The sequence below is a fragment of the Urocampus carinirostris genome, chromosome 1, assembly GCF_059441175.1.
Source record: "Urocampus carinirostris isolate Australia breed hairy pipefish chromosome 1, RoL_Ucar_1.0, whole genome shotgun sequence".
In the NCBI taxonomy this organism is placed as follows: domain Eukaryota; kingdom Metazoa; phylum Chordata; class Actinopteri; order Syngnathiformes; family Syngnathidae; genus Urocampus; species Urocampus carinirostris.
This window is the reverse complement of record NC_142349.1, coordinates 71,220,092-71,245,591: the sequence shown is the minus strand read 5'-3', so window position 1 is coordinate 71,245,591 and position 25,500 is coordinate 71,220,092. Positions and strand designations below refer to the sequence as shown.

The window sequence follows — 25,500 nt, the reverse complement described above, 5'->3', positions numbered from 1 at the left end:
GTCATAAGGTGTACACAATTCGAAATGATCAAAAAACGTATAAAACACGGGTAAAACAGTGTCATGTCCAGCATGGTCGCCGTGGCGACCGGCTGGCCCCGCCCCCTGGGCACCGGCTGGTGCAGATCGTCTAATTCGCATGTGGGCTTCTTAAGGGTGGGTTGTGGGTATTGCGGGTTGCTGGTTCATTGCATTTTCTGTTCTGTTCTGCTCTGCTTTGTTTGATTCGGAGGAAACCTGTGTTTGCACGTTTTGAGTAAAAGCCTGTTTTGTGAGTATCCCTAGTCTTAGTTCCTGTTTGCCTGTAAGCCTGTTTTTGTTTTGTTTTGTCCCTGAGTGTTGGACGACTTTTATTTTGCCAAATAAAAGTACTGATCGTTAACGCGAATAAGTTCATCCTTCCTGCCTCCTGCATCCGTTCTGGTCCGGTCTCCTGACAGACAGGTATGCAGTAAGCATTTATTGATGTTTTCCCAATACCTAGAGACTGTTAAGCCAATCAGAATTCAGAACTAAATGCATGAGAAAAATCCGTGAAATGTGAACCACATTATTGGGAGGGATTACTGTAAATTGGTTGCTAATATACTGGGATTGTTAAAAAAAACATTTACTCATTGGAATGGAGGAAAGGTGACTGCATCTCAATGACGTGTAGCCAGGGGAGGCAGGTGAGGGTGTGCCCCCGCCCATGTGGCGCCAGCTGCGGCTCATTGACAGATTGGCTTTCCGTCTATTTAAGCTCAGTGCTCTCATTCTTCCTTTGTCAGCCCGTCAACGAACCTCTGCCCCGCAAGACGTGGGTTTTGACTCGGCCCTGTTTCCAGTTGGTATTCCCTGTCCGGCACTGTTCCCGTTTATTGTTGTCCTATTTAATATCGGTTTCCAGTTTTGTTCCCGTCTGTTTTTGTCCCGTTTATTATTCTCTCCAGTTTTCGTTCCCATCTAGTTTTTCCTGTTTATTTTCGATATCCTGTTTCATTATCCGTCCCTGTCTGTCCCGTCCTGTCCGGTATCGACCCCTATCTATCTCGGGCAATTGGTATCGATCTCGTTGATCTCTGGCTTCCTATTATTTCACGCCAGACTGCTGCTGCAGTCATGCACGACTCTGCATTTCCCGTAAAATATAAGGCTTGTGTGAGAAACGTCACGCGTTTGGGTCCTGATCCTGTTCTAGTTCATGACACTATCGCCCCCAGGAGGTGCGATAAGAGAACTGCGTGTCAAACAGGGAAAAAAAAACCTTAAGTAAAGGTAAGACAATATTTTAAGTTTCTGTTTCTGGTCAGTACTACGATGGGAGTACCAAGTTCTGTAAATAGATCATTTGGCGCACGCTCTGCTGCGACAGCACTGACTGTACCACACTGGTACAGTCGGTGAAACTAAATTTCCCTAACGGGACCAAATAAATTGAATAATAATAATAATTGGTATTATTATTAATGTTATTAATCAAATAAGGAATAAGCTGTACTGTGTCGTGATTACTGATGTGACTCACCTGAGCCCGCTCATTTGGCGCCAACTGCCTCGGGTTCTGATTGGCTCCTTGTCACTAATTGAACCAAGTCCTGTCTGTTTCCTGTTGTCAGTCCATCTGCAAACCTCAGTGTATACTAGGCAAGCCTTTTTTAACCCTGACTCCCACCTGTGCCGTTTTTGCTCCCGTCTGTCTCCGGCTACGGCCTGTTTTACTCCTGACCATGTCTGCTCTCCCGTCCCGGCTTACGACCCCTTTTGTCCCCGACTACGTCTACTCTCCCCTTCTGGCTCACGACTCGTTTCTGACCCCGACCAAGCCTTGCTCTCCCAGTCCCGGCTACCGACCAGTTTTTCTGTCCCTGACACCGCCATCGCTCGCTACGGAAGATCCACTTCCGTGTTCGGATCGCAATCCGAGTACGAGAGCGACTTGCTTCCCGCGTCAAGGGAACACCGGATCGTGGGCGCAGCCCTTCCTCTTTCCTTCAATAGAACTTATGGCAAACACTAATTGGGTCCTGTTTCCGTTCTGGTCTTGACAGTAAGTTCCCTTATTTTTAAAATCTGACTGTGCCTCAGCAGACACGAAGCACACCACACATGCCTGCCGCGTTTATACATAAACAATCACATTTAGACCAATTACGTGACAGTAATTTTCCCACAACACACTAATGTGCAAATTGACAGTGTTTGGCCTTCACAGTAAAGCACTGCAGGGCTGTTTTGATTATCTTAAATTATCCACTTTCAGCTATTTAGCTCTGATTATCATCAATTTGTTCATCCGGGCTAGGTAAATAAAGCCAGCACCATAAAGAAATGGACAGAACAACCTTTTGCTATGATTTGGTTTGCTGGTGATGCATTATGGGATTTTTTGGGGGTATGAAAACAACCACAAAATCAAGAGTAAAGAGGTGAATGGTAAAATGGTCTGCATTTCTATAGCGCTTTTCAAGTCAATGAAGACCTCCCAAAGCGCTTTACAATGTGCTTCACACTTACCCATTCACACACACACTTACACACCAATCGGGAGTCAGCCTCCAAACATTTTGAGGATAATCAAGATGCTAAATGGTGAATAGTCTGCATTTCTGTAGCACTTTTCAAGTCAATGAAAACGTCCCAAAGCGCTTTACAATGTGCTTCACACTTACCCATTCACACACACACTTACACACCAACCGGGAGTCAGCCTCCAAACATTTTGAGGATAATCAAGATGCTAAATGGTAAATGGTCTGCATTTCTATAGCGCTTTTCAAGTCAATGAAGACCTCCCAAAGCGCTTTACAATGTGCCTTACACTTACCCATTCACACACACACTCACACATCGAAAGGGAGTCAGCCTCCAAACATTTTGAGGATAATCAAGATGCTAAATGGTAAATGGTCTGCATTTCTATAGCGCTTTTCAAGTCAATGAAGACCTCCCAAAGCGCTTTACAATGTGCTCCACACTTACCCATTCACACACACACTCACACACCGATCGGGAGTCAGCCTCCAAACATTTTGAGGATAATCAAGATGCTAAATGGTAAATGGTCTGCATTTCTATAGCGCTTTTCAAGTCAATGAAGACCTCCCAAAGCGCTTTACAATGTGCCTTACACTTACCCATTCACACACACACTCACACATCGAAAGGGAGTCAGCCTCCAAACATTTTGAGGATAATCAAGATGCTAAATGGTAAATGGTCTGCATTTCTGTAGCGCTTTTCAAGTCAATGAAGACCTCCCAAAGCGCTTTACAATGTGCTTCACACTTACCCATTTACACACACATTCACACACCAATCGGGGTTCAGCCATGCAAGGCGCCTACCTGCTTATTGGGGGCATTAGGGATTCAGTGTCTTGCCCATCGACATATAACACAGAGGAGGCTTAAGACACACTTCTGTTCCAAAGCTTATGATTGATGCCCACCTCATATATTCTGTATTGTCCTGTCTTTTTTTGACTGCCTGCCTGGTGGTGATACGAAGGAGAAGGACGATTTGAGATGAGTCAGCGTTTGACCCGAAGCATGTGAACGCCTGCATGGACCAGCTGGCAAAGATGGGAAGCTGCGTCGTGGCCGTCATAGACTTTCTGGACTAGTTTACAGGCTGGGGGCGTCGCTGCTGTCATGCACTTTCCGGACAAATTTTCAACATGTTACCTCGTGTTTACTATGTTTGTGTACTGTAATGCTAAATGTAATTTACCCTGGTCATCCTGAAAGGGGGATACCACTTGTGAGGTCCTTTCTCAAGGTTTCTCTTATCCTCACACTGAGGTTTTGAGTTGTTCCTTGCCCGCATGTCGGTTTTAGATCAGGGGATGGTGTCATGATAGTCTGTTGTTTACAATAGTATGAAGTCTGTGCAGCCCTTGGAGACTGCCTCTTATCAAAGTTTCATCATTTTCCTCATGTTGAGGTTTTTGAGTTTTTCCTTGCCCTCATGTCGGTTTTAGATCAGGGGATGATGTCATATTAGTCTGTAGTAATTGTGTCATCGTAATCCTGTGCAGTCCTTTGAGACATTTTTGTGATTAAGGGCTATATAAATAAATGTGACTTGAATTGAGGAGCAGGGAATCGAACCTGTGACCTTCTTGATCCCAAGACGAGCGCTCTACCTTAAAGTCTTGTTTTTTTACAGCTCTACAGATTTTGTTGGAAAGCTCAAAACTTCAAGCTCTTACTGACCATAAATACATGAAGCCTGGGTTTTCTTGGAGACCACATTGCATCGCACGGTGAAACGTAAGTGCCCTTTATGTATTATTAATCGTGGAACACATATTTAAGTGAAAAATCTGAGAAACATTCACCGCAGATTATGAAATATACATTCAAGTGGGCGAAAGGCTAAAACTGTCCCTCCAAGATGGACAAAGATAGACCAATGAAAGACTGCAAGGTCCCTAAAGGGCACTGTGTTGTGTAAAGAAATCCCATGGAGGTCATGCACGAAAACCTGGTGGAGTGCTACAGATTACGGTTCCGGATCCCTTAACCGCATGGGTCGTCTGGGTACCAAAGAGGACGCTACTCTGGACAACCTTCTCCACTGTTGACAGTCTCTGGCCTGTTTTTGGGTCCTGGCAAAGTTGGCACCAGTCCAGTCCAGTTCTTTTCTGATTGGCTCCTTGTCACTAAATGAACCCAGTCCTGTCACTAAATGAACCCAGTCCTGTCAGTCCATCTGCCTACCTCAGTGTATACTAGGCAAGCCTTTTTTGACCCTGACTCCCACCTGTCCCGTTTTTGCTCCTGTCTGTCTCCGGCTACGGCCTGTTTTGCTCCTGACCACGTCTGCTCTCCTGTCCCGGCCTACGACCTCTTTTGTCCCTGACTACGTCTACTCTCCTATACTCTCCTCCTGCCAACTTGGACTGTGCCCTGGAGAATGATCTTGGCCAGTCCTGATGATCTTGTTACGCGACAGTACCAATAAAGTTTCTGTCTGCGCACGGTTGACAACAGTTCTTTGTAGGGTCCAATGTGCCCTCTAATGGTGTTGCGCACATTTCTTTGGCACATGGGCTAAGTAGCTGATGCCTAGAGGTTTCCTGTGGGATCGCATCTCCAAGGCCTGGATTTCTTTGCCAGTTTTGCTGTGAAAGTCCATGTCTCGCAAGTGTAGAGTCTGATCTCTGATTTCACTGCTATGTTCTTGTCCCTCCAGATGGGTTTGAGTCTTAAGTGCGGCCGTGAGCTATCCTGGTCATGATTTCTGGTTCTGACCTTTCTTCTGATATGACAGCTCCAAGATGTTCAAATCTGGTGACAGGTTCTAGCTCTTTGTGGTTCATGGTGATGTTTGTGGTGATACTTTGGGGATTGTTGGTCATTGTTTTTGTTATTTCCATAATGGGTTGATGCCCTGTCCAGGTGATTGACCAGATCTCTATGTTCCTGTTCGTCTCCTCCCAATCCCGCAATATCATCAGCCAAACGGAGGTTTGTGATGTAATGTCCCCCAATACCACCTACAGATACTGACAAAAGCTTGCCTAGAGTAAACTGAGGTTCGCAGACGGACTGACCACAGGTGACAGTGTCGTGGAATGGTGAAGTCAGAGCTTATCGACAGAATGAGGACATATTTGTTTGGACAGGAAATTCCAGGTTTAAAAAAACAAGTGTCAGCGAAGCAATAACACTCGGCTTGATTTAGAAAAACACATGTCATTGAGAGAATAACAATACAGCCCAAAACGGACAGCACGCACTTTGAGAAAAACAAGCACGTCATCGGGAGAGGACGCACTAAGCAAATTGTGATATTTCTGACGTGATGTTTCTGCTCCAGAGGGTATAAAAAAGCTGATTGACGCCTAGACGAATGAGAACGCTGTTTAAACGCTGACGAATGTTAATAAACGACGTCTCCCTCTCCGTCAACTCTCTGCTCTTTTGTGTATATTTTGGGGCAAGGCCCAGATACGGTCTGCTCTGAAAACAGATAGACGAGGGTTTAAATAGTGACAGGGAGCCAATCAGAGTCCGAGGCAGTTGGCGCCAAAGGAGCGGGCACAGGTGCCTGGCATCAGTCATCATGACATTTCTATGTTTAAATAGCCCAATACAACTGCTGTTAAATATCCCAAAGTGTGGTCACCAAATAATTATATCCTGTTTCAAATGTATGAGTGGATCGTCATGATGAAAGTGACACTAACAAGCAACGTCTCTTACTTGAACAGCTGTTGTCACACTGTTGGAGCGTTGAAAACGGCGATACCTTGGATAAAAAACAAAACAGTAGTTAATCACTAGTGGTTCATGCAGAACAATTACCGTAAATTCCGGACTATAAGCCGCTACTTTTTCCCCTAACTTTCAACCCTGCGGCTTATTCAGTGATGCGGCCAATTTATGTCATTTTTCTAACGGCCGCTAGCGGCGCTCGAGTGTTGCTACCATTAACTGCCCTGTCAAAGCTATATTATTATTATTAAAGCTTTGAAAACTCTCTCGGTGTACCGTCTTTCTTTGTAAATATGTGTAACCATGTATAATATGTATTTGCAACTGTATATTTTTGTAATGTATTTATTTGTATTTATTTTAGACACTTATTCTGATTTGTTTTGCACGGGTGAACGAAAAATGAGGGGCGGAACAAACGCGGGGTGCCGAGTTTAAGTGGGGACCGCTAAAGGTGAGGGACAAACAAGGAAAGAAGAGGGGGTAAAAAGTTAATTAAAGGAAAAGGAGTTGCGTGAGTAAATGTGTTCATCTGATATATTTTTCCCACCCTTAGCTTTGGAAATATACACTTTTTTTCCTTGGATTACTTTCAACGGGACCCGGACTCTGCAGGTCTGCATCAAACCTTAATTACCGGTATCATTTTCCGTTCATTTTGCCGGTTGTGATTTTTGGACTGTGGACTTAAATGAAGGACATTTAGTTTCAATCGCGGGACTTGAAGTCGGGTTTGGGTTAATTTTGTGTTTGTGTTACATGTTTAAATGTGGGCGCATGCGGCTTATATACAGGTGCGGCTTGTGTAAGTGCAAAATCGGTTTTCCTCTTAAAATGTGGTGGGTGCGGCTTATAATCAGGTGTGCTCTAAAGTCCGGAATTTACGGTAGTTGGAATATTTTTTTAGGGGTGCAAGTGCATGATTCATCTTCAATCAATCCAAACTAAGGATGCACAATAATTTTGGGGCAGACAGTAGTTGGTCCGATAACGGCCAAATATGACGTCACAGTTATAAGCCCAATATGAAAAATATAGACCCAAACTACTTGTTAGAACGATTCCAATATACCTTTATTATCACTGTTGCAAAATGGGTTGAACATATTGTGACAAAGAAATTGGACGTGGCACTCCAGGTTCACATTTTACAGTGAGGATAGACGAAAACCAAGAAGATAAAGGAACAAAGAAGATGTTTGTATTGTCCTTGTTGGAGGCTTTGTTTTTCTCCGGAGGGGGGTGTATGAGGGGGGTGAGTGACAGACAGGGATGGTCGGATCCAGCTAGGTGGGGGGAAGGGGAAGCTCTGTACGCATGTTTAATGTTACTGTACACACGGTCCAGGGTTTTTCCCCCCTGGTTGCACAGTCTATGTATTGAATGAATTTGGGAAGTACAGTCCTTAAGCATGCCTGGTCAAAGTCGCCGGCGACGATCAAAGCTCCGTCGGGGTGTGCAAGCTGCTGTTTATTGATAGCAGCGAGCAGGACATTTAGCGCTATGCTAACGTTGGCATCCGGTGGAACGTGAACAGCCCTCAATCTTGTTGCCAACATTGTACTTCCACTAAAAAATGTGATTAAATACAGTTGTTTATCGTCCAACCGACTCATTTTTTTGCATTGCCGAAAACTCAGCAAAATATAACTTGATGTCAAGTTTTGGACATGTTAGATAATGACATAGTTGCCACACCAGGGATTGCTGTTGCTCACTGTTGTTTCAAGCGTTGCTCACCAACTTTGTGTGAATGCTCAGACCCGTGGAAAATTACAGGGAACATTGGTCTGTATTCTGTAATAATCTGTGGTATGTGCAGTCCTTTGAGACTTGTGATAAAGAGCTATACAAAAAAACATGACTTGACTTTTAACGGGACATGAGAAATTTGAAAACTGGCTTTGAAAGTCCTTAAAAAGTGCTTGAATTTGTCGATGAACAAAACAAAACACGATAAATGAACGAATCATGACGGCTCCTCGAGCGAAAACATCTTCTTTCCAGCCAGCGTGGACAGACAAATGAGGCTTTGTGCAAAAAATGACCGTGCTGTTTTGTGCATGATGCCTCGAGAGCGTTATACGTTGTAAAGCTGGCAAAACAAGGTTGAATACAACAAGATCACGTGACTAATTACCAATACTTGCAGGACACACTGTGGTCGTTAAACCGGTGCTAAAAGCACTCCGGGACAAGCTAACTTTGCAAAATTTTCTTTCTGGCATTCGTAGGACGATAGGTCTTTGTTAATTACCGCAAATTCCGGACTATAGAGCGCACCTGATTATAAGCCGCACCCACCACATTTTAAGAGGATAACTGCTTTTGTACTTACACAAGCCGCACCTGTACATAAGCCGCATGCGCCCACATTAAATCATGTAACACAATCACCAAACTAACCCAAACCCAACTTTGAGTCCCGCGATTGTAACTGTATATAAAGTACTCAGTACAAAAACCACAGCCCGTTTAATGATGGGAAAATGATACCGGTACTTAAGGTTTAATGCAGACCTGCAGAGTCCGGGTCCTGTTGAAAATAATCCAATTAAAAAAATGTATATTTCCAAAGGTAAGGGTGGGAAAAATATATATCCACTATTGTCCGCTGCGTCCACAAACACGTCTCACCTTTACTCCACTTCCCATCAGCCCCCGTTGTTTTCGCCCCTTCTTTTTGATTCGCCCGTGGAAAACATATCAGAATAAGTCTCTAAAATAAATACATTACAAAAATATACAGTTGCAAATACATATTATACATGGTTAGACATATTTACAAAGAAAGACGGTACGCCGAGAGAGTTTTCAAAGCTTTAATAATAATATTATAACTTTCATCCCAAACCGTGCCTGTGAAGGGTAGCAAAACGCTACTAGGAACACGCTCCCATCACAGTAACCGGGTCTGTTAAAAAAAATATACAGTACTTGTAGAAATCAAGGTAAATCGTCCTCATCTTCCTCCTTATAACTGACGTGATCAAAGTCGTCTTACCCAATATGGAAAAGAGACTTTTTCATATAGACGTCGTCCCACGCTCTTATTCAAAAACACGTCAGCAACACACTCGCAAAGTAAAGTATACGTGCAGTAGCTCTGTTTCCTTCTCTATCCGACTGCTCGATTGCTTTTATCTTGAAAGTGCCTTTCTAATTGCAATTTACATGGTGAGGATATGTCTACGCTAATTTAAATCGTGCACAAGCTAAGAAGTTGCAGTCTTCCTCGGCGCATATATTCCACCGGTCTAAATCTTACCTATCGTACTCGAGCGCCGCTGGCGGCTGTTAGAAAAATGACATAAATTGACCGCATCACTGAATAAGCCGCAGGGTTGGACGTTTGGGGAAAAAGTAGTGGCTTATAGTCCGGAATTTACGGTAAGTATCTCGACACCTCTAGGGCTAGCTATATAATACACACTTGGGGCTTTAATAACCATTCATCAAACGAAAACACAACAAGAACAAAAACCTAATTCGTCACCTTCTATCATCCTCCACTTGTACCCCGACTGAGGTGAACTTGGATGGGTCCTCCGGGTCCAGAATTTCCTCCGGTCCATCCACCTGCAGAGTGCCCATGCAAAGAAATCTCGAATAGTCGGGTTTTGAACAGAATACTGTGTGCTTTTTGTATACTCGTTAATGTATTTACGGTACCTGGATGCCGATGGAGAGACATTTGCCTTTTCTGAGTGCTTCTTTCCTGTACTCATCGAGGGGATCATCAACAATCAGACCTCTACTCAGGACTGAAGGTGCAGGGGCGTTGATTGTCACAGTGCTGTTGCTGACATGCTGACTGGCTGGTCCGTGTATCTGCATTTTTAGAAAAGTGTCACTACTAAAGGGTGAAAAACTACATTCATTGATGTGTAAGTAACTAGTATTGAAATGTGTCACCGCATTTATAGTAAAAGGATTTTATACATTTGACTGTAAAGGATTTTATACGATTGACTACAAGTTGAGTTTAACGGAATAGATATTCACTGACTGGGCTTTAGTTCAATGCCAGGGCAGGCTGTTCGAAATGCATACTATCTCATCAGCTGCACCGCTTATCCTCAGTAGGGTCGCGGGGGGGCTGGAGCCCATCCCAGCTATCTTCGGGCAGTGGGCAGGGGACACCCTGAACTGGTTGCCATCGCAGGGCACACAGGGACAGACAACTCGCTCACTCATTCACACCTAGAGACAATTTGGACCGGCCAATCCACCTAAAATGCATGTCTTTGGAATGTGGGAGGAAACCGGAGTGCCCAGAGAAAACCCACGCAAGCACGGGGAGAACATACAAACTCCGCACAGGAAGTCCGGTAGCTGGATTTGAACCCACACAGGAGGTTCCCAAGACCTTAGAACTGTGCCGCACACTAGGAAATTTAGATAACAGGACTCGTGGATTTGCTGACGCAGAACGACAGGCGCTGTTGTGGGAGAGCCAGACCTCAAGGCGCACAAAGAACTGCTTGGCACGCCCATGGGAGGAGCCGAGACGCCATCTTGCAGGGAGACGTGAGCCAATAGAGCCAAAGAAAAATAAACATCCGCCCCCGTGGTCATTTTTCTCTCAAGAAACGAGCGTGCATAATTGTTGGATGAATGTAGGTCGTGGTTGGTTAATGGAGTCAGATAACTAATTCGAACAATTTAGTAAACAGTACATTTTGATAGTTAATTCCCAACAATAGTTATGATTGTATGATTCTTTACTGTATTATTATTATTATTAGTTCAGCCATTTATAGCTTTGTTTATTTAGTCGTAATTAACATTCTCCTTGGTTATTCATTCATTTGAGTTTAAGTGTCAGGACCAGAACGGAGACAGAACCCAATTGCGTTGCGTTTTATTACGAGCTCAGTAGCCTAGATGGTAGTGTGCCCGCTTTGAGACTGGGAGGTCGCTGGTTCGCGCCTCGGCCGAGTCATACCTAATTGGTAAAATGGCGGCGCCCTCTGTTGGCTGCGGCTGCATTGGCTCGCTACAACGGGTCAGGTGTATCGACATTTCGTTCTGTGTACATTGTTACAAAGAATGACAATACAAAGGAAATTATTATTATTATTATTATTATTGGGAAGAAAGGTAAAGGGTTGCGGCCACGATCCGGTGATTGCTGGACGCGAGAAGCGGGTCACTCTGAATGCAGAAGTGGGACTTCCGTGGCGAGCGGTGGCGGTGTTGACAGCGGAAAAAAAACAGGTCAGTAGCCGGGACGGGAGAGCAAAAACGTGGTCGAGATCAGCAACGAGTCGAAAGCCAGGAGAGGAGAGTAGACGTGGTCAAGATAAAGAACAGGTCGAAGCCGGGAAACAGACGGGAGCCAAAACAGGAGTGAGTCAGGGTTGATAAGCTTGCCTAGAGTAAACTGAGGTTCGCAGACGGACTGACAACAGGTGACAGAAAGGAGTGGGTTTAAATAGTGAGAGGGAGCCAATCAGAGTCCGAGGCAGTTGGCGCCAAATGAGCGGGCACAGGTGCTTCACGTCACTCATCATGACATGAGAATATTTATTGGAATTGTCAAAGACCAACAAAACTTAATTTGGAGCATCAAACATCAAACATTCCGGTTGTATCCAGCAACTCTGTTTGATCCTAATATAGCTAATATATATATTTCTACAGTGTTTTAAGTGATGTTTTTAGTATGCAGTTGGGCTTCCAGTCTTTGAGTACTTGCCATACACGGTCCAGACAGCCCTGAGAGCTGATTGGCTGATGAACTCATTTTAAACCCCCGGCTTTCAAGAGATCCCTGTCAGATCGTCATGCGAACCGTTGCTCCCAGCTCGGCAAGCTCTCTCGTTCAGACTCTGTTCCTGCCCTGTTTTCTCTGCCTGATCCTCGTTGCCAACCTGTTTCCGGACCTGACTCTGCCCCGTTCTGCCTTCCTGTTATCTGATCTGTTTTGCCCCGCTACCTGCCTGACACCCGTTGCCGACCTTGTTTCTGAACTTGACACCACCCTTGATCTCCCGTCCCTTGACTTGTATTTCCTGTCGATCTTTGACCAAAAACTTCCGTGTTTCCAGCCACTTGCTACCCTTGTCCGTCGATCATTGGATCATGGACGCAAGCACTGCTCTCTGTCTTTATTAATAAAACTGAGTAAACGAACGCTACTGGGTCCTGTCTCCGTTTCTGGTATGTGACAGGACTGGGGTTTTAGTAGGGATTTTTGCACAACCTCTAAACTTTTTTCATAGCTCACCTTCTAGTATAAAAGGGATTGTCAGCTATTCTGACTGTGCATTTGTGAATCAAACAGCTTTGTTCTGTATCTCATTTGAGCCCAGAATATTCTGTAATAAAAACATCAAAAGAATTGGTCTCTTATTTTACCAGTCTCACAACCCGGAGGAAGAAAAATCATTCCTTTTCACAACCTACCTGTGCATTGGCAGCCTCGATGGCAGCAGTCAACGCCTTCATGCTGTCAATACTCTCGGTCGAATTACTGAGCCCAGACTGGATGGTCATGTCGCCTCTTGGTCCCTCTTCTTCCATGTAAGCGTCCTGGTCGGTTAACAAAAATGTTTTTTTCTTCTTCTAGAAATCCCCCGAGGAACTCTACGAAACATGACAGCTCATCCTGAGATCGCTGAGGCTTACCTGCGCTGACTCTGTGCTGCTCTGTGCCGTGATGGAGATGTAGGGCTTGGAGGCTGTCGAGCAGGTGGAGGTTCTCGGTGGTACGGGTGGGGGAGTTTTCTTATATGTCGTGATGCAGGATGAAACTGTATTTGGAAAAAATGATAATCAAGTCTCAGCCATTATATTCTGAGAAAAAAAAACTTAAAAAACTGTACCCCCCTGTCTGTCTCTCACCCCCTCATACACCACCCTCTGTAGAAAAACAAAGCCTGCAACAAGGACAATACAAACATCTTCTTTGTTCCTTTATCTTCTTTGTTTTCTTCTATCCTCACTGTAAATGTGAAACTGGAGTGCCACGTCCAAATCCGTTGTCACAATATGTTCAACCCATTTTGTAACAAGGATAAAGGTAAGGTTTAAAGGTATATTCTAATACTAACCGTGTTTTTAATCCAATCAAACAATTCTTAAACCTAAATTAGGACGGATGAAATTATGATAAAATTTGCTTTAGCTAGAATGTATGATTACAAAGCCTGTACAGAATCGGAATTAGGACCATTCGGTGTCATGAACCAGGACGGAATCTCGGACCCAATTGCGTTTGTTTCAAAGGAATCTTTATTAGAAAGAGATGTCGGAACTGGCTTTGGACGCCGGCGTCTGTCGGTCATCAGCCGCTTCGGACGGAATGGCAGTTCTGTGACAGGTAGGTGGAATCGGTACAGCTTAGCGGGCAGGTCGATGGCCAGGGCGGGAGAGCGGGTCGAAACGTGGAACGGAAACAGGTCAAAATCAGAAGGCAGTCAGGAATCAAGCAAGAGTAGTCCTTGGTACTTGGTAATGTGGCGAAACACACAGAAATACAGAAGTACGGTCTGACGTCTTTCTCTGGACGCTGACCGCTTAAGAGGAGAACGTTAGCCAATCAGAGAGCGCGCTCCAAACGATTGGCCCCAGGTGACTTCACTTAGGCAATCATGACATTCAGAGCAGAACGTATATGGGCTTTGCCCCAAAACACACGCAGGCAATATGTCAGAAAGGGAGAAAAACATTTATTTCGTTACAAGAGTTAACACAGCGTTTTATCATTCGTCTCTCGGAGACATCAGCTTTTATCCCCTCCGTTCAGAAATTTCACGTCAGAAATATCACGTGTTGTTTTTCCAGGAGTGGTGTGTCCTCTTTCGATTCTCCAAAATTACGTGACTTCCCCGAAGATAGTTGGAGAAGACGTCTTGACCCAGCCAACTTTCTGTCCGTTTCACAACCGCCCAGCTGTCCCAAATCAAAACTTTCTCAGCAACTTTGGAATTTTCTGTGTCTTTTCCTCCTCAATTCCGTTGGCGTTTACGCCCACGTTTATTCTACAACAGACCCAGATGCATAACGTGAACCACAAGTTCATTGAGATGAAGAGGAAAGGCAGCGCCCGTGATCCGGTGCTCGCTGGACGCGGGAAGCAAGCAGCTCACAGAATCGGAATGTGTTCCGAATGTGAAAGTGGATCTTCCAGAGTGGGACATCGTAGTGTCGCAGATGGAAAAACAGGTCGATAGACGAGACAGGAGAGCAAAACGTGGTCGGGGTCAAAAAACGAGTTGTAAGCCGGGACGGGAGATCAAAACATGGTCGGGGTCAAAAAACAGGTCGTAGCTGGAGACAAACAGGGGAAATCAGGAACGGACGGGTGGAAAACGGGTAAAAAAAGGCAGGACCGACGGGAGTCAGAGTCAAAATGCTTGCCTGAGCTTAAATAGGAGGAAATCCAATAAGGCAACAGGCCGCAGCTGGCGCCAAACGTGCGGGGCCAATTGAGGGCAATGGGCAACCGTGACAGAACTACCATACCAATGTTATTTTTTATAGAAATTGGTCGAGAATGTTGGGATCCCTTCTTGAATTGGCTCCATGTTCTCCCGACAGGATGCCGCCACGCTCTGCCGTGCATAACTGAAGCTTACTCGTACCAGACAACACAGTGCCATCTAGTGGTCAAATATTAAACATTCGACCTTTAAGTGTATCGGTTGATTTCTCTGAGATATTTCCACTTAATTTTCCTCCTCCCACAGTGAAAATACCAAAGGTTGTAGACATCCACATACTGCACAGTGCAAGTTTATTCTTTTGACATGCTACGCACGAGAATTCTTGAAAACCACTTTTTTTTAGGGCGTAGGAAACAAGGGCGATACCTTAAATTAAAAAAAAACAACATTCTTTATTTGAAGGATTTTATACATTTGACTATAAAGGATTTTATACGATTGAATACAAGTTACATTTATTGGGTTTAATGCAAGATATTCACCGACTGGGCTTTAGTTCAATGACAGGTCACGCTGTTCCAAATGCAGAATATTTTGACTAGGGAATTTTGATAACATGACTCTGACGGAGGACGGCAGGCGTTGTTTTGAGAACAAGGCCCTGATGACGAAGAAACGCTCGGTGTTGTTTTGAGTGTTCCAGACATCACGGCGCTCTTCTCCGAGATGGTGGAGAACGCCCATGGGAGGAGCCGGCACACCATTGTGCAGGGAGAAGATGGCCACTAGGATAAAGCTAAAGGACTTCAGAAGAGGGCTCCCCAGAGACTCCGACGTCACTCATTCGGCCGTTTTCGATGGAGTACACTTAGTTAAATTGTTGAAATTATGATAAAATTTGCTTTAGCTAGAATGTATGATTACAAAACCTGTTTGCTAAAGACACTGGGTACATTTATGCGCAATACTATGGTTGAAAACAGATCATTGTTTCACAACCGAAACGGAATTAGGACCTTTCGGTGTCATGAACCAGGACGGAATCTTATTTAATGAAATTAAATCTGCCCCCGTGTGGTAATGTCAGCTTTCTTGTTCATCTTTTCCGTCAAGAAACGAGTGCGCATAAATTGTTGGGTGAATGTAGGAACGGAACATTCTGATGTATTAATTCCCAACATATTCAACATGAAAAGAGCAGAAAAGAAATTTATTTGCATTCTGACATCGCTTTGGGAATACCCACAAAAGCAATGTCTCTAGGCTTGTTGAAAAATATTGGATTGCCGGCATGAAAATGTGGATAGAGTAAAGAAAACGAACGCAGGAGTCTTAAAAGGATATCAGTTCTAATCCCTCCTAAAATAAATCTTGTCAAACAATGATGCCAATCAGACTGAAGCTTTTTGCTTCTGTTACACAAAACAACGCGCACGTTTTTAAATTTAGAAACCTTCCTTTTTCCATTTGCTTCTGCTCTCTCTTTTCTATTCACAGGACCAAACATCGAGGGTTTTAGCAGGAAAGGCTATTTTAAGACAAGGTCAGGGCAGACCATTTTTCTCTTCCTCTTTAAACACAATGCGATGGATTCACTCCAATCAACTTTGATATCCAAGGCCTATTTGAAGGACTTGGAATGAATCGCTGTCAAATCTCAGTTCTTTTAGTTTGATTAAATTGCGGTTTACTGAAAACCAATCAAAATTTTTTTTGTTAGGGCCAGAAGGGAAACAGAACCCACTTGCGTTTCGTGTCTCAAGTTTTATTCGAAGAAGGGTTGCGCCCACGATCCGGGGATTGCTGGATGCGGGAAGCAGGTCGCTCTGAACGCGGAAATGGGACTTCCGTGGCGAGCGATGGCGGTGTCGGGAACGGAAAAACAGGTCAGTAGCCAGGACGGGAGAGCAAAAACGTGGTTGGGGTTGGAAACGAGTGGAAAGCCGGGACGGGAGAGAAGACGTGGTCAGGGTAAAAAAAACAGGTCGAAGCCGGGGAACAGAAGGGAGCAAAAAACAGGTGGGAGTCGGGGTCGAAAAAAGCTTGCCTAGAGTAACCTGAGGTTTGCAGATGGACTGACAAAAAGGGATAGGAGTGGGTTTAAATAGGGAAAAGGAGCTAATCAGAGCCCGAGGCAGTTGGCGCCAAAGAAGCGAGCACAGGTGCATTACATCGGTAATCGTGACAAAAACAGTTGGCTCAGGAACGGAAAAAACAGTCAGTAGCAGGGGACAGGAGAGCAAAAACGTGGTTGGGGTCAGAAGCGGGACGTAAGCCAAAACGGGAGAGTAGACGTGGTCAAGATCAAAAACGGGTCGAAGCCGGGAGACAGACAGGAGCAAAAAAAAACAGATGGGAGTCAGGGTCGAAAAACGCTTGCCTAGTGTTACCTGAGGTTCGCAGACGGACTGACAACAGGGGACTGACAGGACTGGGTTCAAATAGTGACAGGGAGCCAATCAGAATCCGTGGCGGTTGGCACCAAATGAGCAGGCACAGGTGAGTCACATCGGTAATCATGACCAGTGTTCATTTTCCCTGTGAAAAGTGATGGGTTCCGGAAACTCGCATGCTCAAAAATCTATGGGTCCCAACAGAGATCTATGGCTCCCAAAAATGTTGTGTTATCGAGGTTGAAATCAGAAAATCGGCGACAAATATATAATATAAATCTATATATTAATTCAGTTTTGATCATCTAATTGTGAATTCATTTTCGTCACAGAAAACAGGAAAAGGAACACACTGACGAGCGCGACTTCACAATAAAAGGATAGGTGTATAAAAGATTAAATTAGACTGATGTTTGAAACGTGACTATATGTGTGTGTGTGAGAGATTGTGTTTATATTTAGGAATATAAAAACAGGTTCATTGAGTTCTAAGAAAAGCACATATCTCAAAACAGTCAACTTTACAATACTTTTTTCTTAACTTCTTTATACAACATCATTCGTAATATCAATCATCAAAGCAAGTGAGCCGTTTGGGAGCCGGCTCTTTTTAATGAGTTGAGCCAAAAAAGCCGGTTCTCTAAAAAAAGACGGACTTCCTTTCACTACACAACGAGATATCGTTGGCCGAGATCGGCGCGCGGACGACAACTCGAACCGCGAGACCAAAACAACAATGGCGGATCTGCCTGATGAAAAGTTTGGAGTGCAGTAAATCTTAAAAGTAATCGAGTAATAATGACAATTTTGTGGCAAAATGGTTGCGTCGTTTGAGACGATGCGTCCCCAGCAAAAATGATGCGTTTTTTTCGGCGGAACGGCAGCGGACGTGGGATAAGGCGGCCGGCTGGATGGGACGGGGGAGGGGGGGAAGGGGGCAGTCGGCGGAGGTCACTCCCGGGCCACGCGACGGAGCGAGTTCGGCGGACGCAGCGTCACACGGCGCAATGCGAGAAAAGGCGGCGGGCGTGATCGGGCTACCCCTGTAACTGGGGGGAGCCGGCTCGTCCGACGACCCCAGAAGCGCGGCGCGACGACAGGCGGGCGTCCGCGCGCGGTGGGCGAAAGGCGGCGGGCGAAAGGCGGCGGGCGAAAGGCGGCGGGCGAAAGGCGGCGGGCGAAAGGCGGCGGGCGAAAGGCGGCGGACGTGCGCGGGACCCCCGTAACTGTGTCGGTGTTGTGCGTATCGCGCCCGAAAGTACCAGGTTAGGGGCTCACTCGCGGGAGCGACCGAACGGCACCCACGGTGCGGCGCAAAAACAAACCCTGTCGTGAATTTGTATCCGATTGTCCCGGGTGGACGTAAAATCGCCCAGCCTTACGACTCTTAGCGGTGGATCACTCGGCTCGTGCGTCGATGAAGAACGCAGCAAGCTGCGAGAACTAATGTGATTTGCAGCTGCGATTGGCTGGCAACCAGTTCAGGGTGTCCCCTGCCCACTGCCCGGAGATGGCCGGGATGGGCTCCAGCCCCCCCCGCGACCCTAATAAGGATAAGAGGTGCAGATAATAAGATGAGATGAGATTTTTTTTTTTTTTTTTGAAGGGTCGCCGCTACTTCGCGGATTTTCACTTATCGCGGGTGGTTTTGGTCCCCATTAACCGCGATCACCGAGGTCCTACTGTTCAAATAAGAGACACCATCATGAGAAAAAGTCCTGTGGCAAGAATTCACTTTTGCAGTAGGGCAGTCGGGGTACTTTCAGTTCACTGGTCATTGAAGCAGCATTTACAGTAAAATGTCCATTCATCTATAAAGATGAGGCTGCTAAAGAACGTGTGAATGCGGCTCGACATGCATCTCCAAACGAATTCCCGGTGGAGCAAGGAATGTAGGTCAGGAATAACAGAAAGGAGATAAAGACAATCCCAAACAGCAAACACAAAGTCCCTTGAGGCGCCGCCATTTGAATGTCATGGATGAATATATATGATTCCCAGATTATTTTTGTAGTTCATTATAATGGCTGATAGCTAGATTGAGAATATACCTCGGCAGCAATGTTCCCTGTAATTTTCCTTACGGGTCTGAGCGTTCACACAAAGTCGGTGAGCAACGCTTGAAACAACAGTGAGCAACCGTAATCCCAAGTGTGGCAAGATAATTAATTATCAAACATGTCCAAAACTTGACATCAAGTTACATTTTGCTGAGTTTCCGGCAATGCAAAATGATTTTTCTCTTTTGAATGAATTGACTCATGTACTATTGCAAAGGTTGTACAAACGTCATTTGTTTTTACAACAATTCTTTCACAAGATTTCCATTTCTTTTGATTTCCTGACATTTTTGTCGCATAATTTTAACATTTTTGGGGGCTTATTTAGTCGGTTGCACGATACACAACTGTATTTAATCACATTTTTGAGTGGAAGTACAATGTCGGCAACAAGATTGACTTGGTAAAATTGGAAATTATTTGAATGCAACACAAACTTTTTCTTCTTTTTTCTGTGTTTTTTCCTACTTTTTAAAAAAAAATTCCTTCAAAAAAATATCTCATTGTGTTTACTTTTTCCGAGCTGTTACTTTTTTCTTTTTGTTCTCTATTTACTTTTTCTACATTTCTTTCTTTTCTTTTTTTCTGTCTTTTTCTAAATTTTTCCTTCTTTTTTTCTCTTTTTTTCTCAGCTTTTCACTACTTTTTCATTTTGGTATTTTTTTCTTTTTTGTTCAATTCCCCCTTCCTTTAAGTCATTTTGTGCATCATTTTACTTAATATTTGGTAGTGTTGGGATTAAAGAAGCAAAAACAACCTGAAGAGCCGTTTAGGAAAGAGCCGGTTCCTTTTAGTGAGCTGAGCCGAAGAAGCCGGTTCTTGACATACTCTACTAACTTTACTCAACTTCGTTCGACTTCAAAATACGGCATTTAGGACACAACATCAGGGGAACCCGTGTATTTTTACTTTCATGCACTCTAACTTTGACTTAACTCGCTTCTTAATTAGTCATTTTGAGCCCTCATTTTTGTGCGCTGGCTAGATTTTCTTTTGCGCTGAGAGGGAACACTGGATATGACCAAGATAGATAGATAGATAGATAGATAGATAGATAGATAGATAGATAGATAGATAGATAGATAGATAGATAGATAGATAGATAGATAGATAGATAGATAGATAGATAGATAGATAGATAGATAGATAGATAGATAGATAGATAGATAGATAGATAGATAGATAGATAGATAGATAGATAGATACAGAGGGAGAGTGATAGATAGATAGATACAAAGGGAGAGTGATAGATAGATAGATAGATAGATAGATAGATAGATAGATAGATAGATAGATAGATAGATAGATAGATAGATAGATAGATAGATAGATAGATAGATAGATAGATAGATAGATAGATAGATACAAAGGAAGAGTGATAGATAGATAGATAGATAGATAGATAGATAGATAGATAGATAGATAGATAGATAGATAGATAGATAGATAGATAGATAGATAGATAGATAGATAGATAGATAGATAGATAGATAGATAGATAGATAGATAGATAGATAGATAGATAGATAGATAGATAGATAGATACAGAGGGAGAGTGATAGATAGATAGATACAAAGGGAGAGTGATAGATAGATAGATAGATAGATAGATAGATAGATAGATAGATAGATAGATAGATAGATAGATAGATAGATAGATAGATAGATAGATAGATACAAAGGAAGAGTGATAGATAGATAGATAGATAGATAGATAGATAGATAGATAGATAGATAGATAGATAGATAGATAGATAGATAGATAGATAGATAGATAGATAGATACAAAGGAAGAGTGATAGATAGATAGATAGATAGATAGATAGATAGATAGATAGATAGATAGATAGATAGATAGATAGATAGATAGATAGATAGATAGATAGATAGATAGATAGATAGATAGATAGATAGATAGATAGATAGATAGATAGATAGATAGATAGATAGATAGATAGATAGATAGATAGATAGATAGATAGAGACTTCCTACCTGTGCTGCTTTGGATGGTCCTTACAGTGGTGGCGGATGTGCGGGGAGGCGAGGACGGCAGCAGAAGCAGAGGTCTTCCTCCTTCTCCTTCTTCCTCGCTAGCACAGCCCTGATCAATGGCTCTCACATAGCTGTGGCTCCTCATCCGAAAGCACCCCGGCATTGGCAGCGTGTCCATGGTCTCCACTCTGTCCATTCTGTCCATTCTGTCCATCCGGTTCATGGCGGCCTCCATGGCCTGAGCCTCTATTTCGCTGTAGACCTGCTCGCACACTTGCTCGATCTGCCCGTTCACCTCAACTTCACTCAACTGAAGATTAAAAAAAGCCAAATCGGAGTAGAAGAAGAATGGACGAATCAAAATAAGGAAATCAGGATTAGAGACAACCAGTGAATCTGAATTTGCACAGGAGCCTTGCAGGCATGCCTCAGCACTTCATTGGAGATTTTAGCAGGACTACAAGGAGGAGATCCAGGGTGGTCTTTCCATTTTGAAAATACATTTTCAGTAATTGATTCTAATTTAAAATATTTGTTTTATACTACATTTTATGTATGAATGAATGAATGAATGAAAACTTTATGTGCTCTACATTTCCCAATAGCGGCCTTGCAGCCATGTAAGGCGCTAACCTGCTTATTGGGGGTATTAGGGGTTCAGTGTCTTACCCAAGGACACTTTGATATGTAACACGGACGAGCCGGGATTCGAACTGGGATCCCTTGATCCCAAGACGAGCGCTCTACCTCCTGAGCTACTGCCGCCGTTAAAAACAGATAAAAAACAAATAAAAAACAGAACAAAAACAATAACTCAACAACAAAATAATGTTCCATAATATGTTCGAAAAGGGGTAGTAAGAAGCCAATGCTTATATTCCCTACCCCTTCATCTTCCCTATTAAATACACCAATGATGATAACAATAATAGTAATAATATTAATAATAACAGTTATGATATAACTATAGCAACAATAACCAAGTTAACCATAGTTTTAGGCGCACTATTCCCAATCTCTCGTATCACTCATACCCCATTTTGTTCATCTCTGTATTCCGCCAGTAATGTTTTTCGTATTTAAATTTGAACAAGTGAATATTTTGACATTGTTTGATCCGTCTTGTAAATTGTTCCAAAGTTTGACTCCACACACAGAAACACACATACTTTTCCTGGTGGTTCTCACCTTTGGGATTATGAATTTACCGCATATTCCGGACTATAAATCTCAGTCATGTTTTTTTTTGTATTTAAATTTGAACAAGTGGATGGTTGGACATTGTTTGATCTCGTCTTGTAAATTGTTCCAAAGTTTGACTCCACACACAGAAACACACATACTTTTCCTGGTGGTTCTCACCTTTGGGATTATGAATTTACCGCATATTCCGGACTATAAATCTCAGTTTTCTTCGTAGTTTGGCCAGGAGTGGAAATTATACTCACTCCGGTGGGACATAACTGTGAAATTATTGACCGATGACTTAATAAATATAAACATAAAACAAACCTACTGAAATAACCCAGTAGGATTCCTCCTTCTAGATGAAAATGTTTTAAGGTTTTCAATTGGAAGAGGATAGTCATCGAATGGACCTATTGTGCATTTTAAAACCAGATTGTGTCAAGTTGTGAAGTTGAGATTTTATCTTCTCAATGAAATGGAGGCATTTTCCCCTGCTTAAGACTTTATAACAATTAAGAGGGGTTTTATAGGAGCAAGTGAAAGGTTCAGTGAGGGAGAGTTTTTTGAGGACGCATGCAGGAAATCTTAATAAATACAGGTTCAGAGTGAGGCATGTGTTGCAAAGGAAAGCTTATGAAAGATGTGCATTGCTGATCATTAAAAATATGATTTATTTAGATTTTTTTTATCATGTAAAATAACAAACGTGACGAAAATATTAAAAGAGAGCTTTAAAGGTTTCAGTCTACAGGTATCTATCTATCTATCTATCTATCTCTATCCATCCATCTATCTCTCTCTATCCATCTATCTCTCTCTCTATCTATCTATCTCTATCTCTATCCATCTCTCTCTCTCTCTCTATCTATCTATCCATCTCTCTCTCTCTCTCTCTCTCTCTCTATCTCTCTATCTATCTATCTATCCATCTATCTATCTATATCTATCTATATCTCTATCTATCCATCTCTCTCTCTCTCTCTATCTATCTATCTATCTCTCTATCTATCTATCTCTCTCTCTATATATATATCTATCTCTCTCTATATATATATCTATCTCTCTCTCTCTCTCTATCTCTATCTCTATCTCTATATCTATCTATCTATCTATCCATCTATATCTATCTATCTCTATCCATCTCTAGCTATCTCTATCTATCTATCTCTATCTATCTATCTCTATCCATCTCTGTCTCTCTTTCTATCTATCTATCCATCCATCTATCTCTATCTCTATATATCTATCTATCCATATCTCTCTATCTCTATCCATCTATCTATATCTATCTATCTCTATCCATCTCTAGCTATCTCTATCTATCTATCTCTATCCATCTCTGTCTCTCTTTCTATCTATCTATCTATCCATCCATCTATCTCTATCTCTATATATCTATCTATCTATCCATATCTCTCTCTCTATCTCTCTATCTCTCTCTCTATCTATCTATCTATCTATCTATCTATCTATGTCTATCCATCCATCTATCTCTCTCTATCCATCTATCTATTTCTATCTATCCATCTATCTCTCTCTCTATCTATCTATCTCTATCTCTATCCATCTCTCTCTCTCTCTCTCTCTATCTATCTATCCATCTCTCTATCTATCTCTCTCTCTATCTCTATCTCTCTATCTATCTATCCATCTATCTATCTATATCTATCTATATCTCTATCTATCCATCTCTCTCTCTCTCTCTCTCTCTCTCTCTCTCTCTCTCTCTCTATCTATCTATCTCTCTTTCTATCTCTCTATCTATCTATCTCTCTCTCTATATATATATATCTATCTCTCTATATATATATATCTATCTCTCTCTCTCTCTCTATCTCTATATCTATCTATCTATCTATCTCTATCTATCTATCTCTATCCATCTCTAGCTATCTCTATCTATCTATCTCTAGCTATCTCTATCTATCTATCTCTATCCATCTCTGTCTCTCTATCTATCTATCTATCTATCTATCCATCCATCTATCTCTATCTCTATATATATATCTATCTATCCATATCTCTCTATCTCTATCTATCTATCTATATCTCTCCATCTCTATCCATCTCTAGCTATCTCTATCTATCTATCTCTATCCATCTCTGTCTCTCTTTCTATCTATCTATCCATCTCTAGCTATCTCTATCTATCTATCTCTATCCATCTCTGTCTCTCTTTCTATCTATCTATCTATCTCTATCTCTATATATCTATCTATCTATCCATCTCTCTCTCTCTCTCTCTCTCTCTCTCTCTCTCTCTCTCTCTCTCTATCTATCTATCTATCTATCTATCTATCTATGTGTCTGTCTGTCTGTCTGTCTGACTATCTATATTAGGCAGAATACAATTACCTGTTAAATATTGAGTACATCATAATGTACAACAATTAACATTCTCAAGATTTCATTTACCAATGAAAGTAATTTGAAGAAGTGGAGAAGAAAGGACATCTTTCATAACACTGTTAATAGATTTTTATTATTTGGATCCCCAACACACATAAAAACTTAGTGTTTCCTGAACCTTTTTTCAGTTAAAGGAATTTAGAAAAACTCGCTAAGGAATGCTCCCTTGTATCGTAATTTTTGCACCATAAGCTAAACCTTTTTCACAAGCTCTTAGCCCTTCGGCTTACGTACCAAAATGGCTGAATTATTGATAAAGACTATAGGGTATGCTAGCTTTTAGAGCAGATGCAGACAAAGTTAGCTTTCAGCTAAGACAAACAGAACGCTAGTGTTTAAGTGCAGAAGAAGACGACAACAATTTTTACCGTATGTCAGGTTTTCAATGTAAATCTCTTGAATTTCTGTCTAAAGGTAATTAGCTTGTTTTTATATTACTAAATATAAAAACAATCTTTCACACACACATGAAGTAACGTTTCAATAATCAGTCTAATTGCATCTCTTGTACGTTTGTCAATCTTGTATTCTTTTATTGTGAAATGTTCATGTGTACTGTTTCTCCCTGAAGTATAATAAATTACGCCCACGTTGTGGGCGGGGTCTCTTTCCCTTCTTCAAGATCATGGAGGACGTGAGTGAAATCTGCTCTTGCTATGATTATATTTTAACAATATATATGTATTTTATTTGGGTAAATATGGCCACGAAATAGTCTTAATAATGATTGACTTTAACACCGTAGAAGAATATGAGGCTTACTTTTGAGACAATGTTTGATAATGGTGTAGGAGGAGAAGACAGATTTTTGGCATGCTCAAAACATCACCTAGCATGAAATATATAGTCTAACCACAGGTT

General features: G+C 42.5%; 1 protein-coding gene and 1 pseudogene across 1 annotated transcript in view; one reads left to right on the top strand and one right to left on the bottom strand.

The window, feature by feature from the left end:
• The window catches only part of dlgap1a (discs, large (Drosophila) homolog-associated protein 1a), a 142,294-nt gene that overhangs the window by 23,320 nt on the left and 93,474 nt on the right, over positions 1 to 25,500 (bottom strand). Inside the window, exons 5-10 of the mRNA XM_088350175.1 lie at positions 21,043 to 21,352; positions 12,837 to 12,961; positions 12,615 to 12,740; positions 9,876 to 10,034; positions 9,700 to 9,782; positions 6,192 to 6,237 (exon numbers count right to left, since the gene is read on the bottom strand). Coding sequence (XP_088206301.1) covers positions 6,192 to 6,237; positions 9,700 to 9,782; positions 9,876 to 10,034; positions 12,615 to 12,740; positions 12,837 to 12,961; positions 21,043 to 21,352 — 849 coding nt within the window. The remainder of the gene's footprint in view (positions 1 to 6,191; positions 6,238 to 9,699; positions 9,783 to 9,875; positions 10,035 to 12,614; positions 12,741 to 12,836; positions 12,962 to 21,042; positions 21,353 to 25,500) is intronic.
• LOC148376723 (5.8S ribosomal RNA) lies at positions 18,372 to 18,546 on the top strand (annotated as a pseudogene).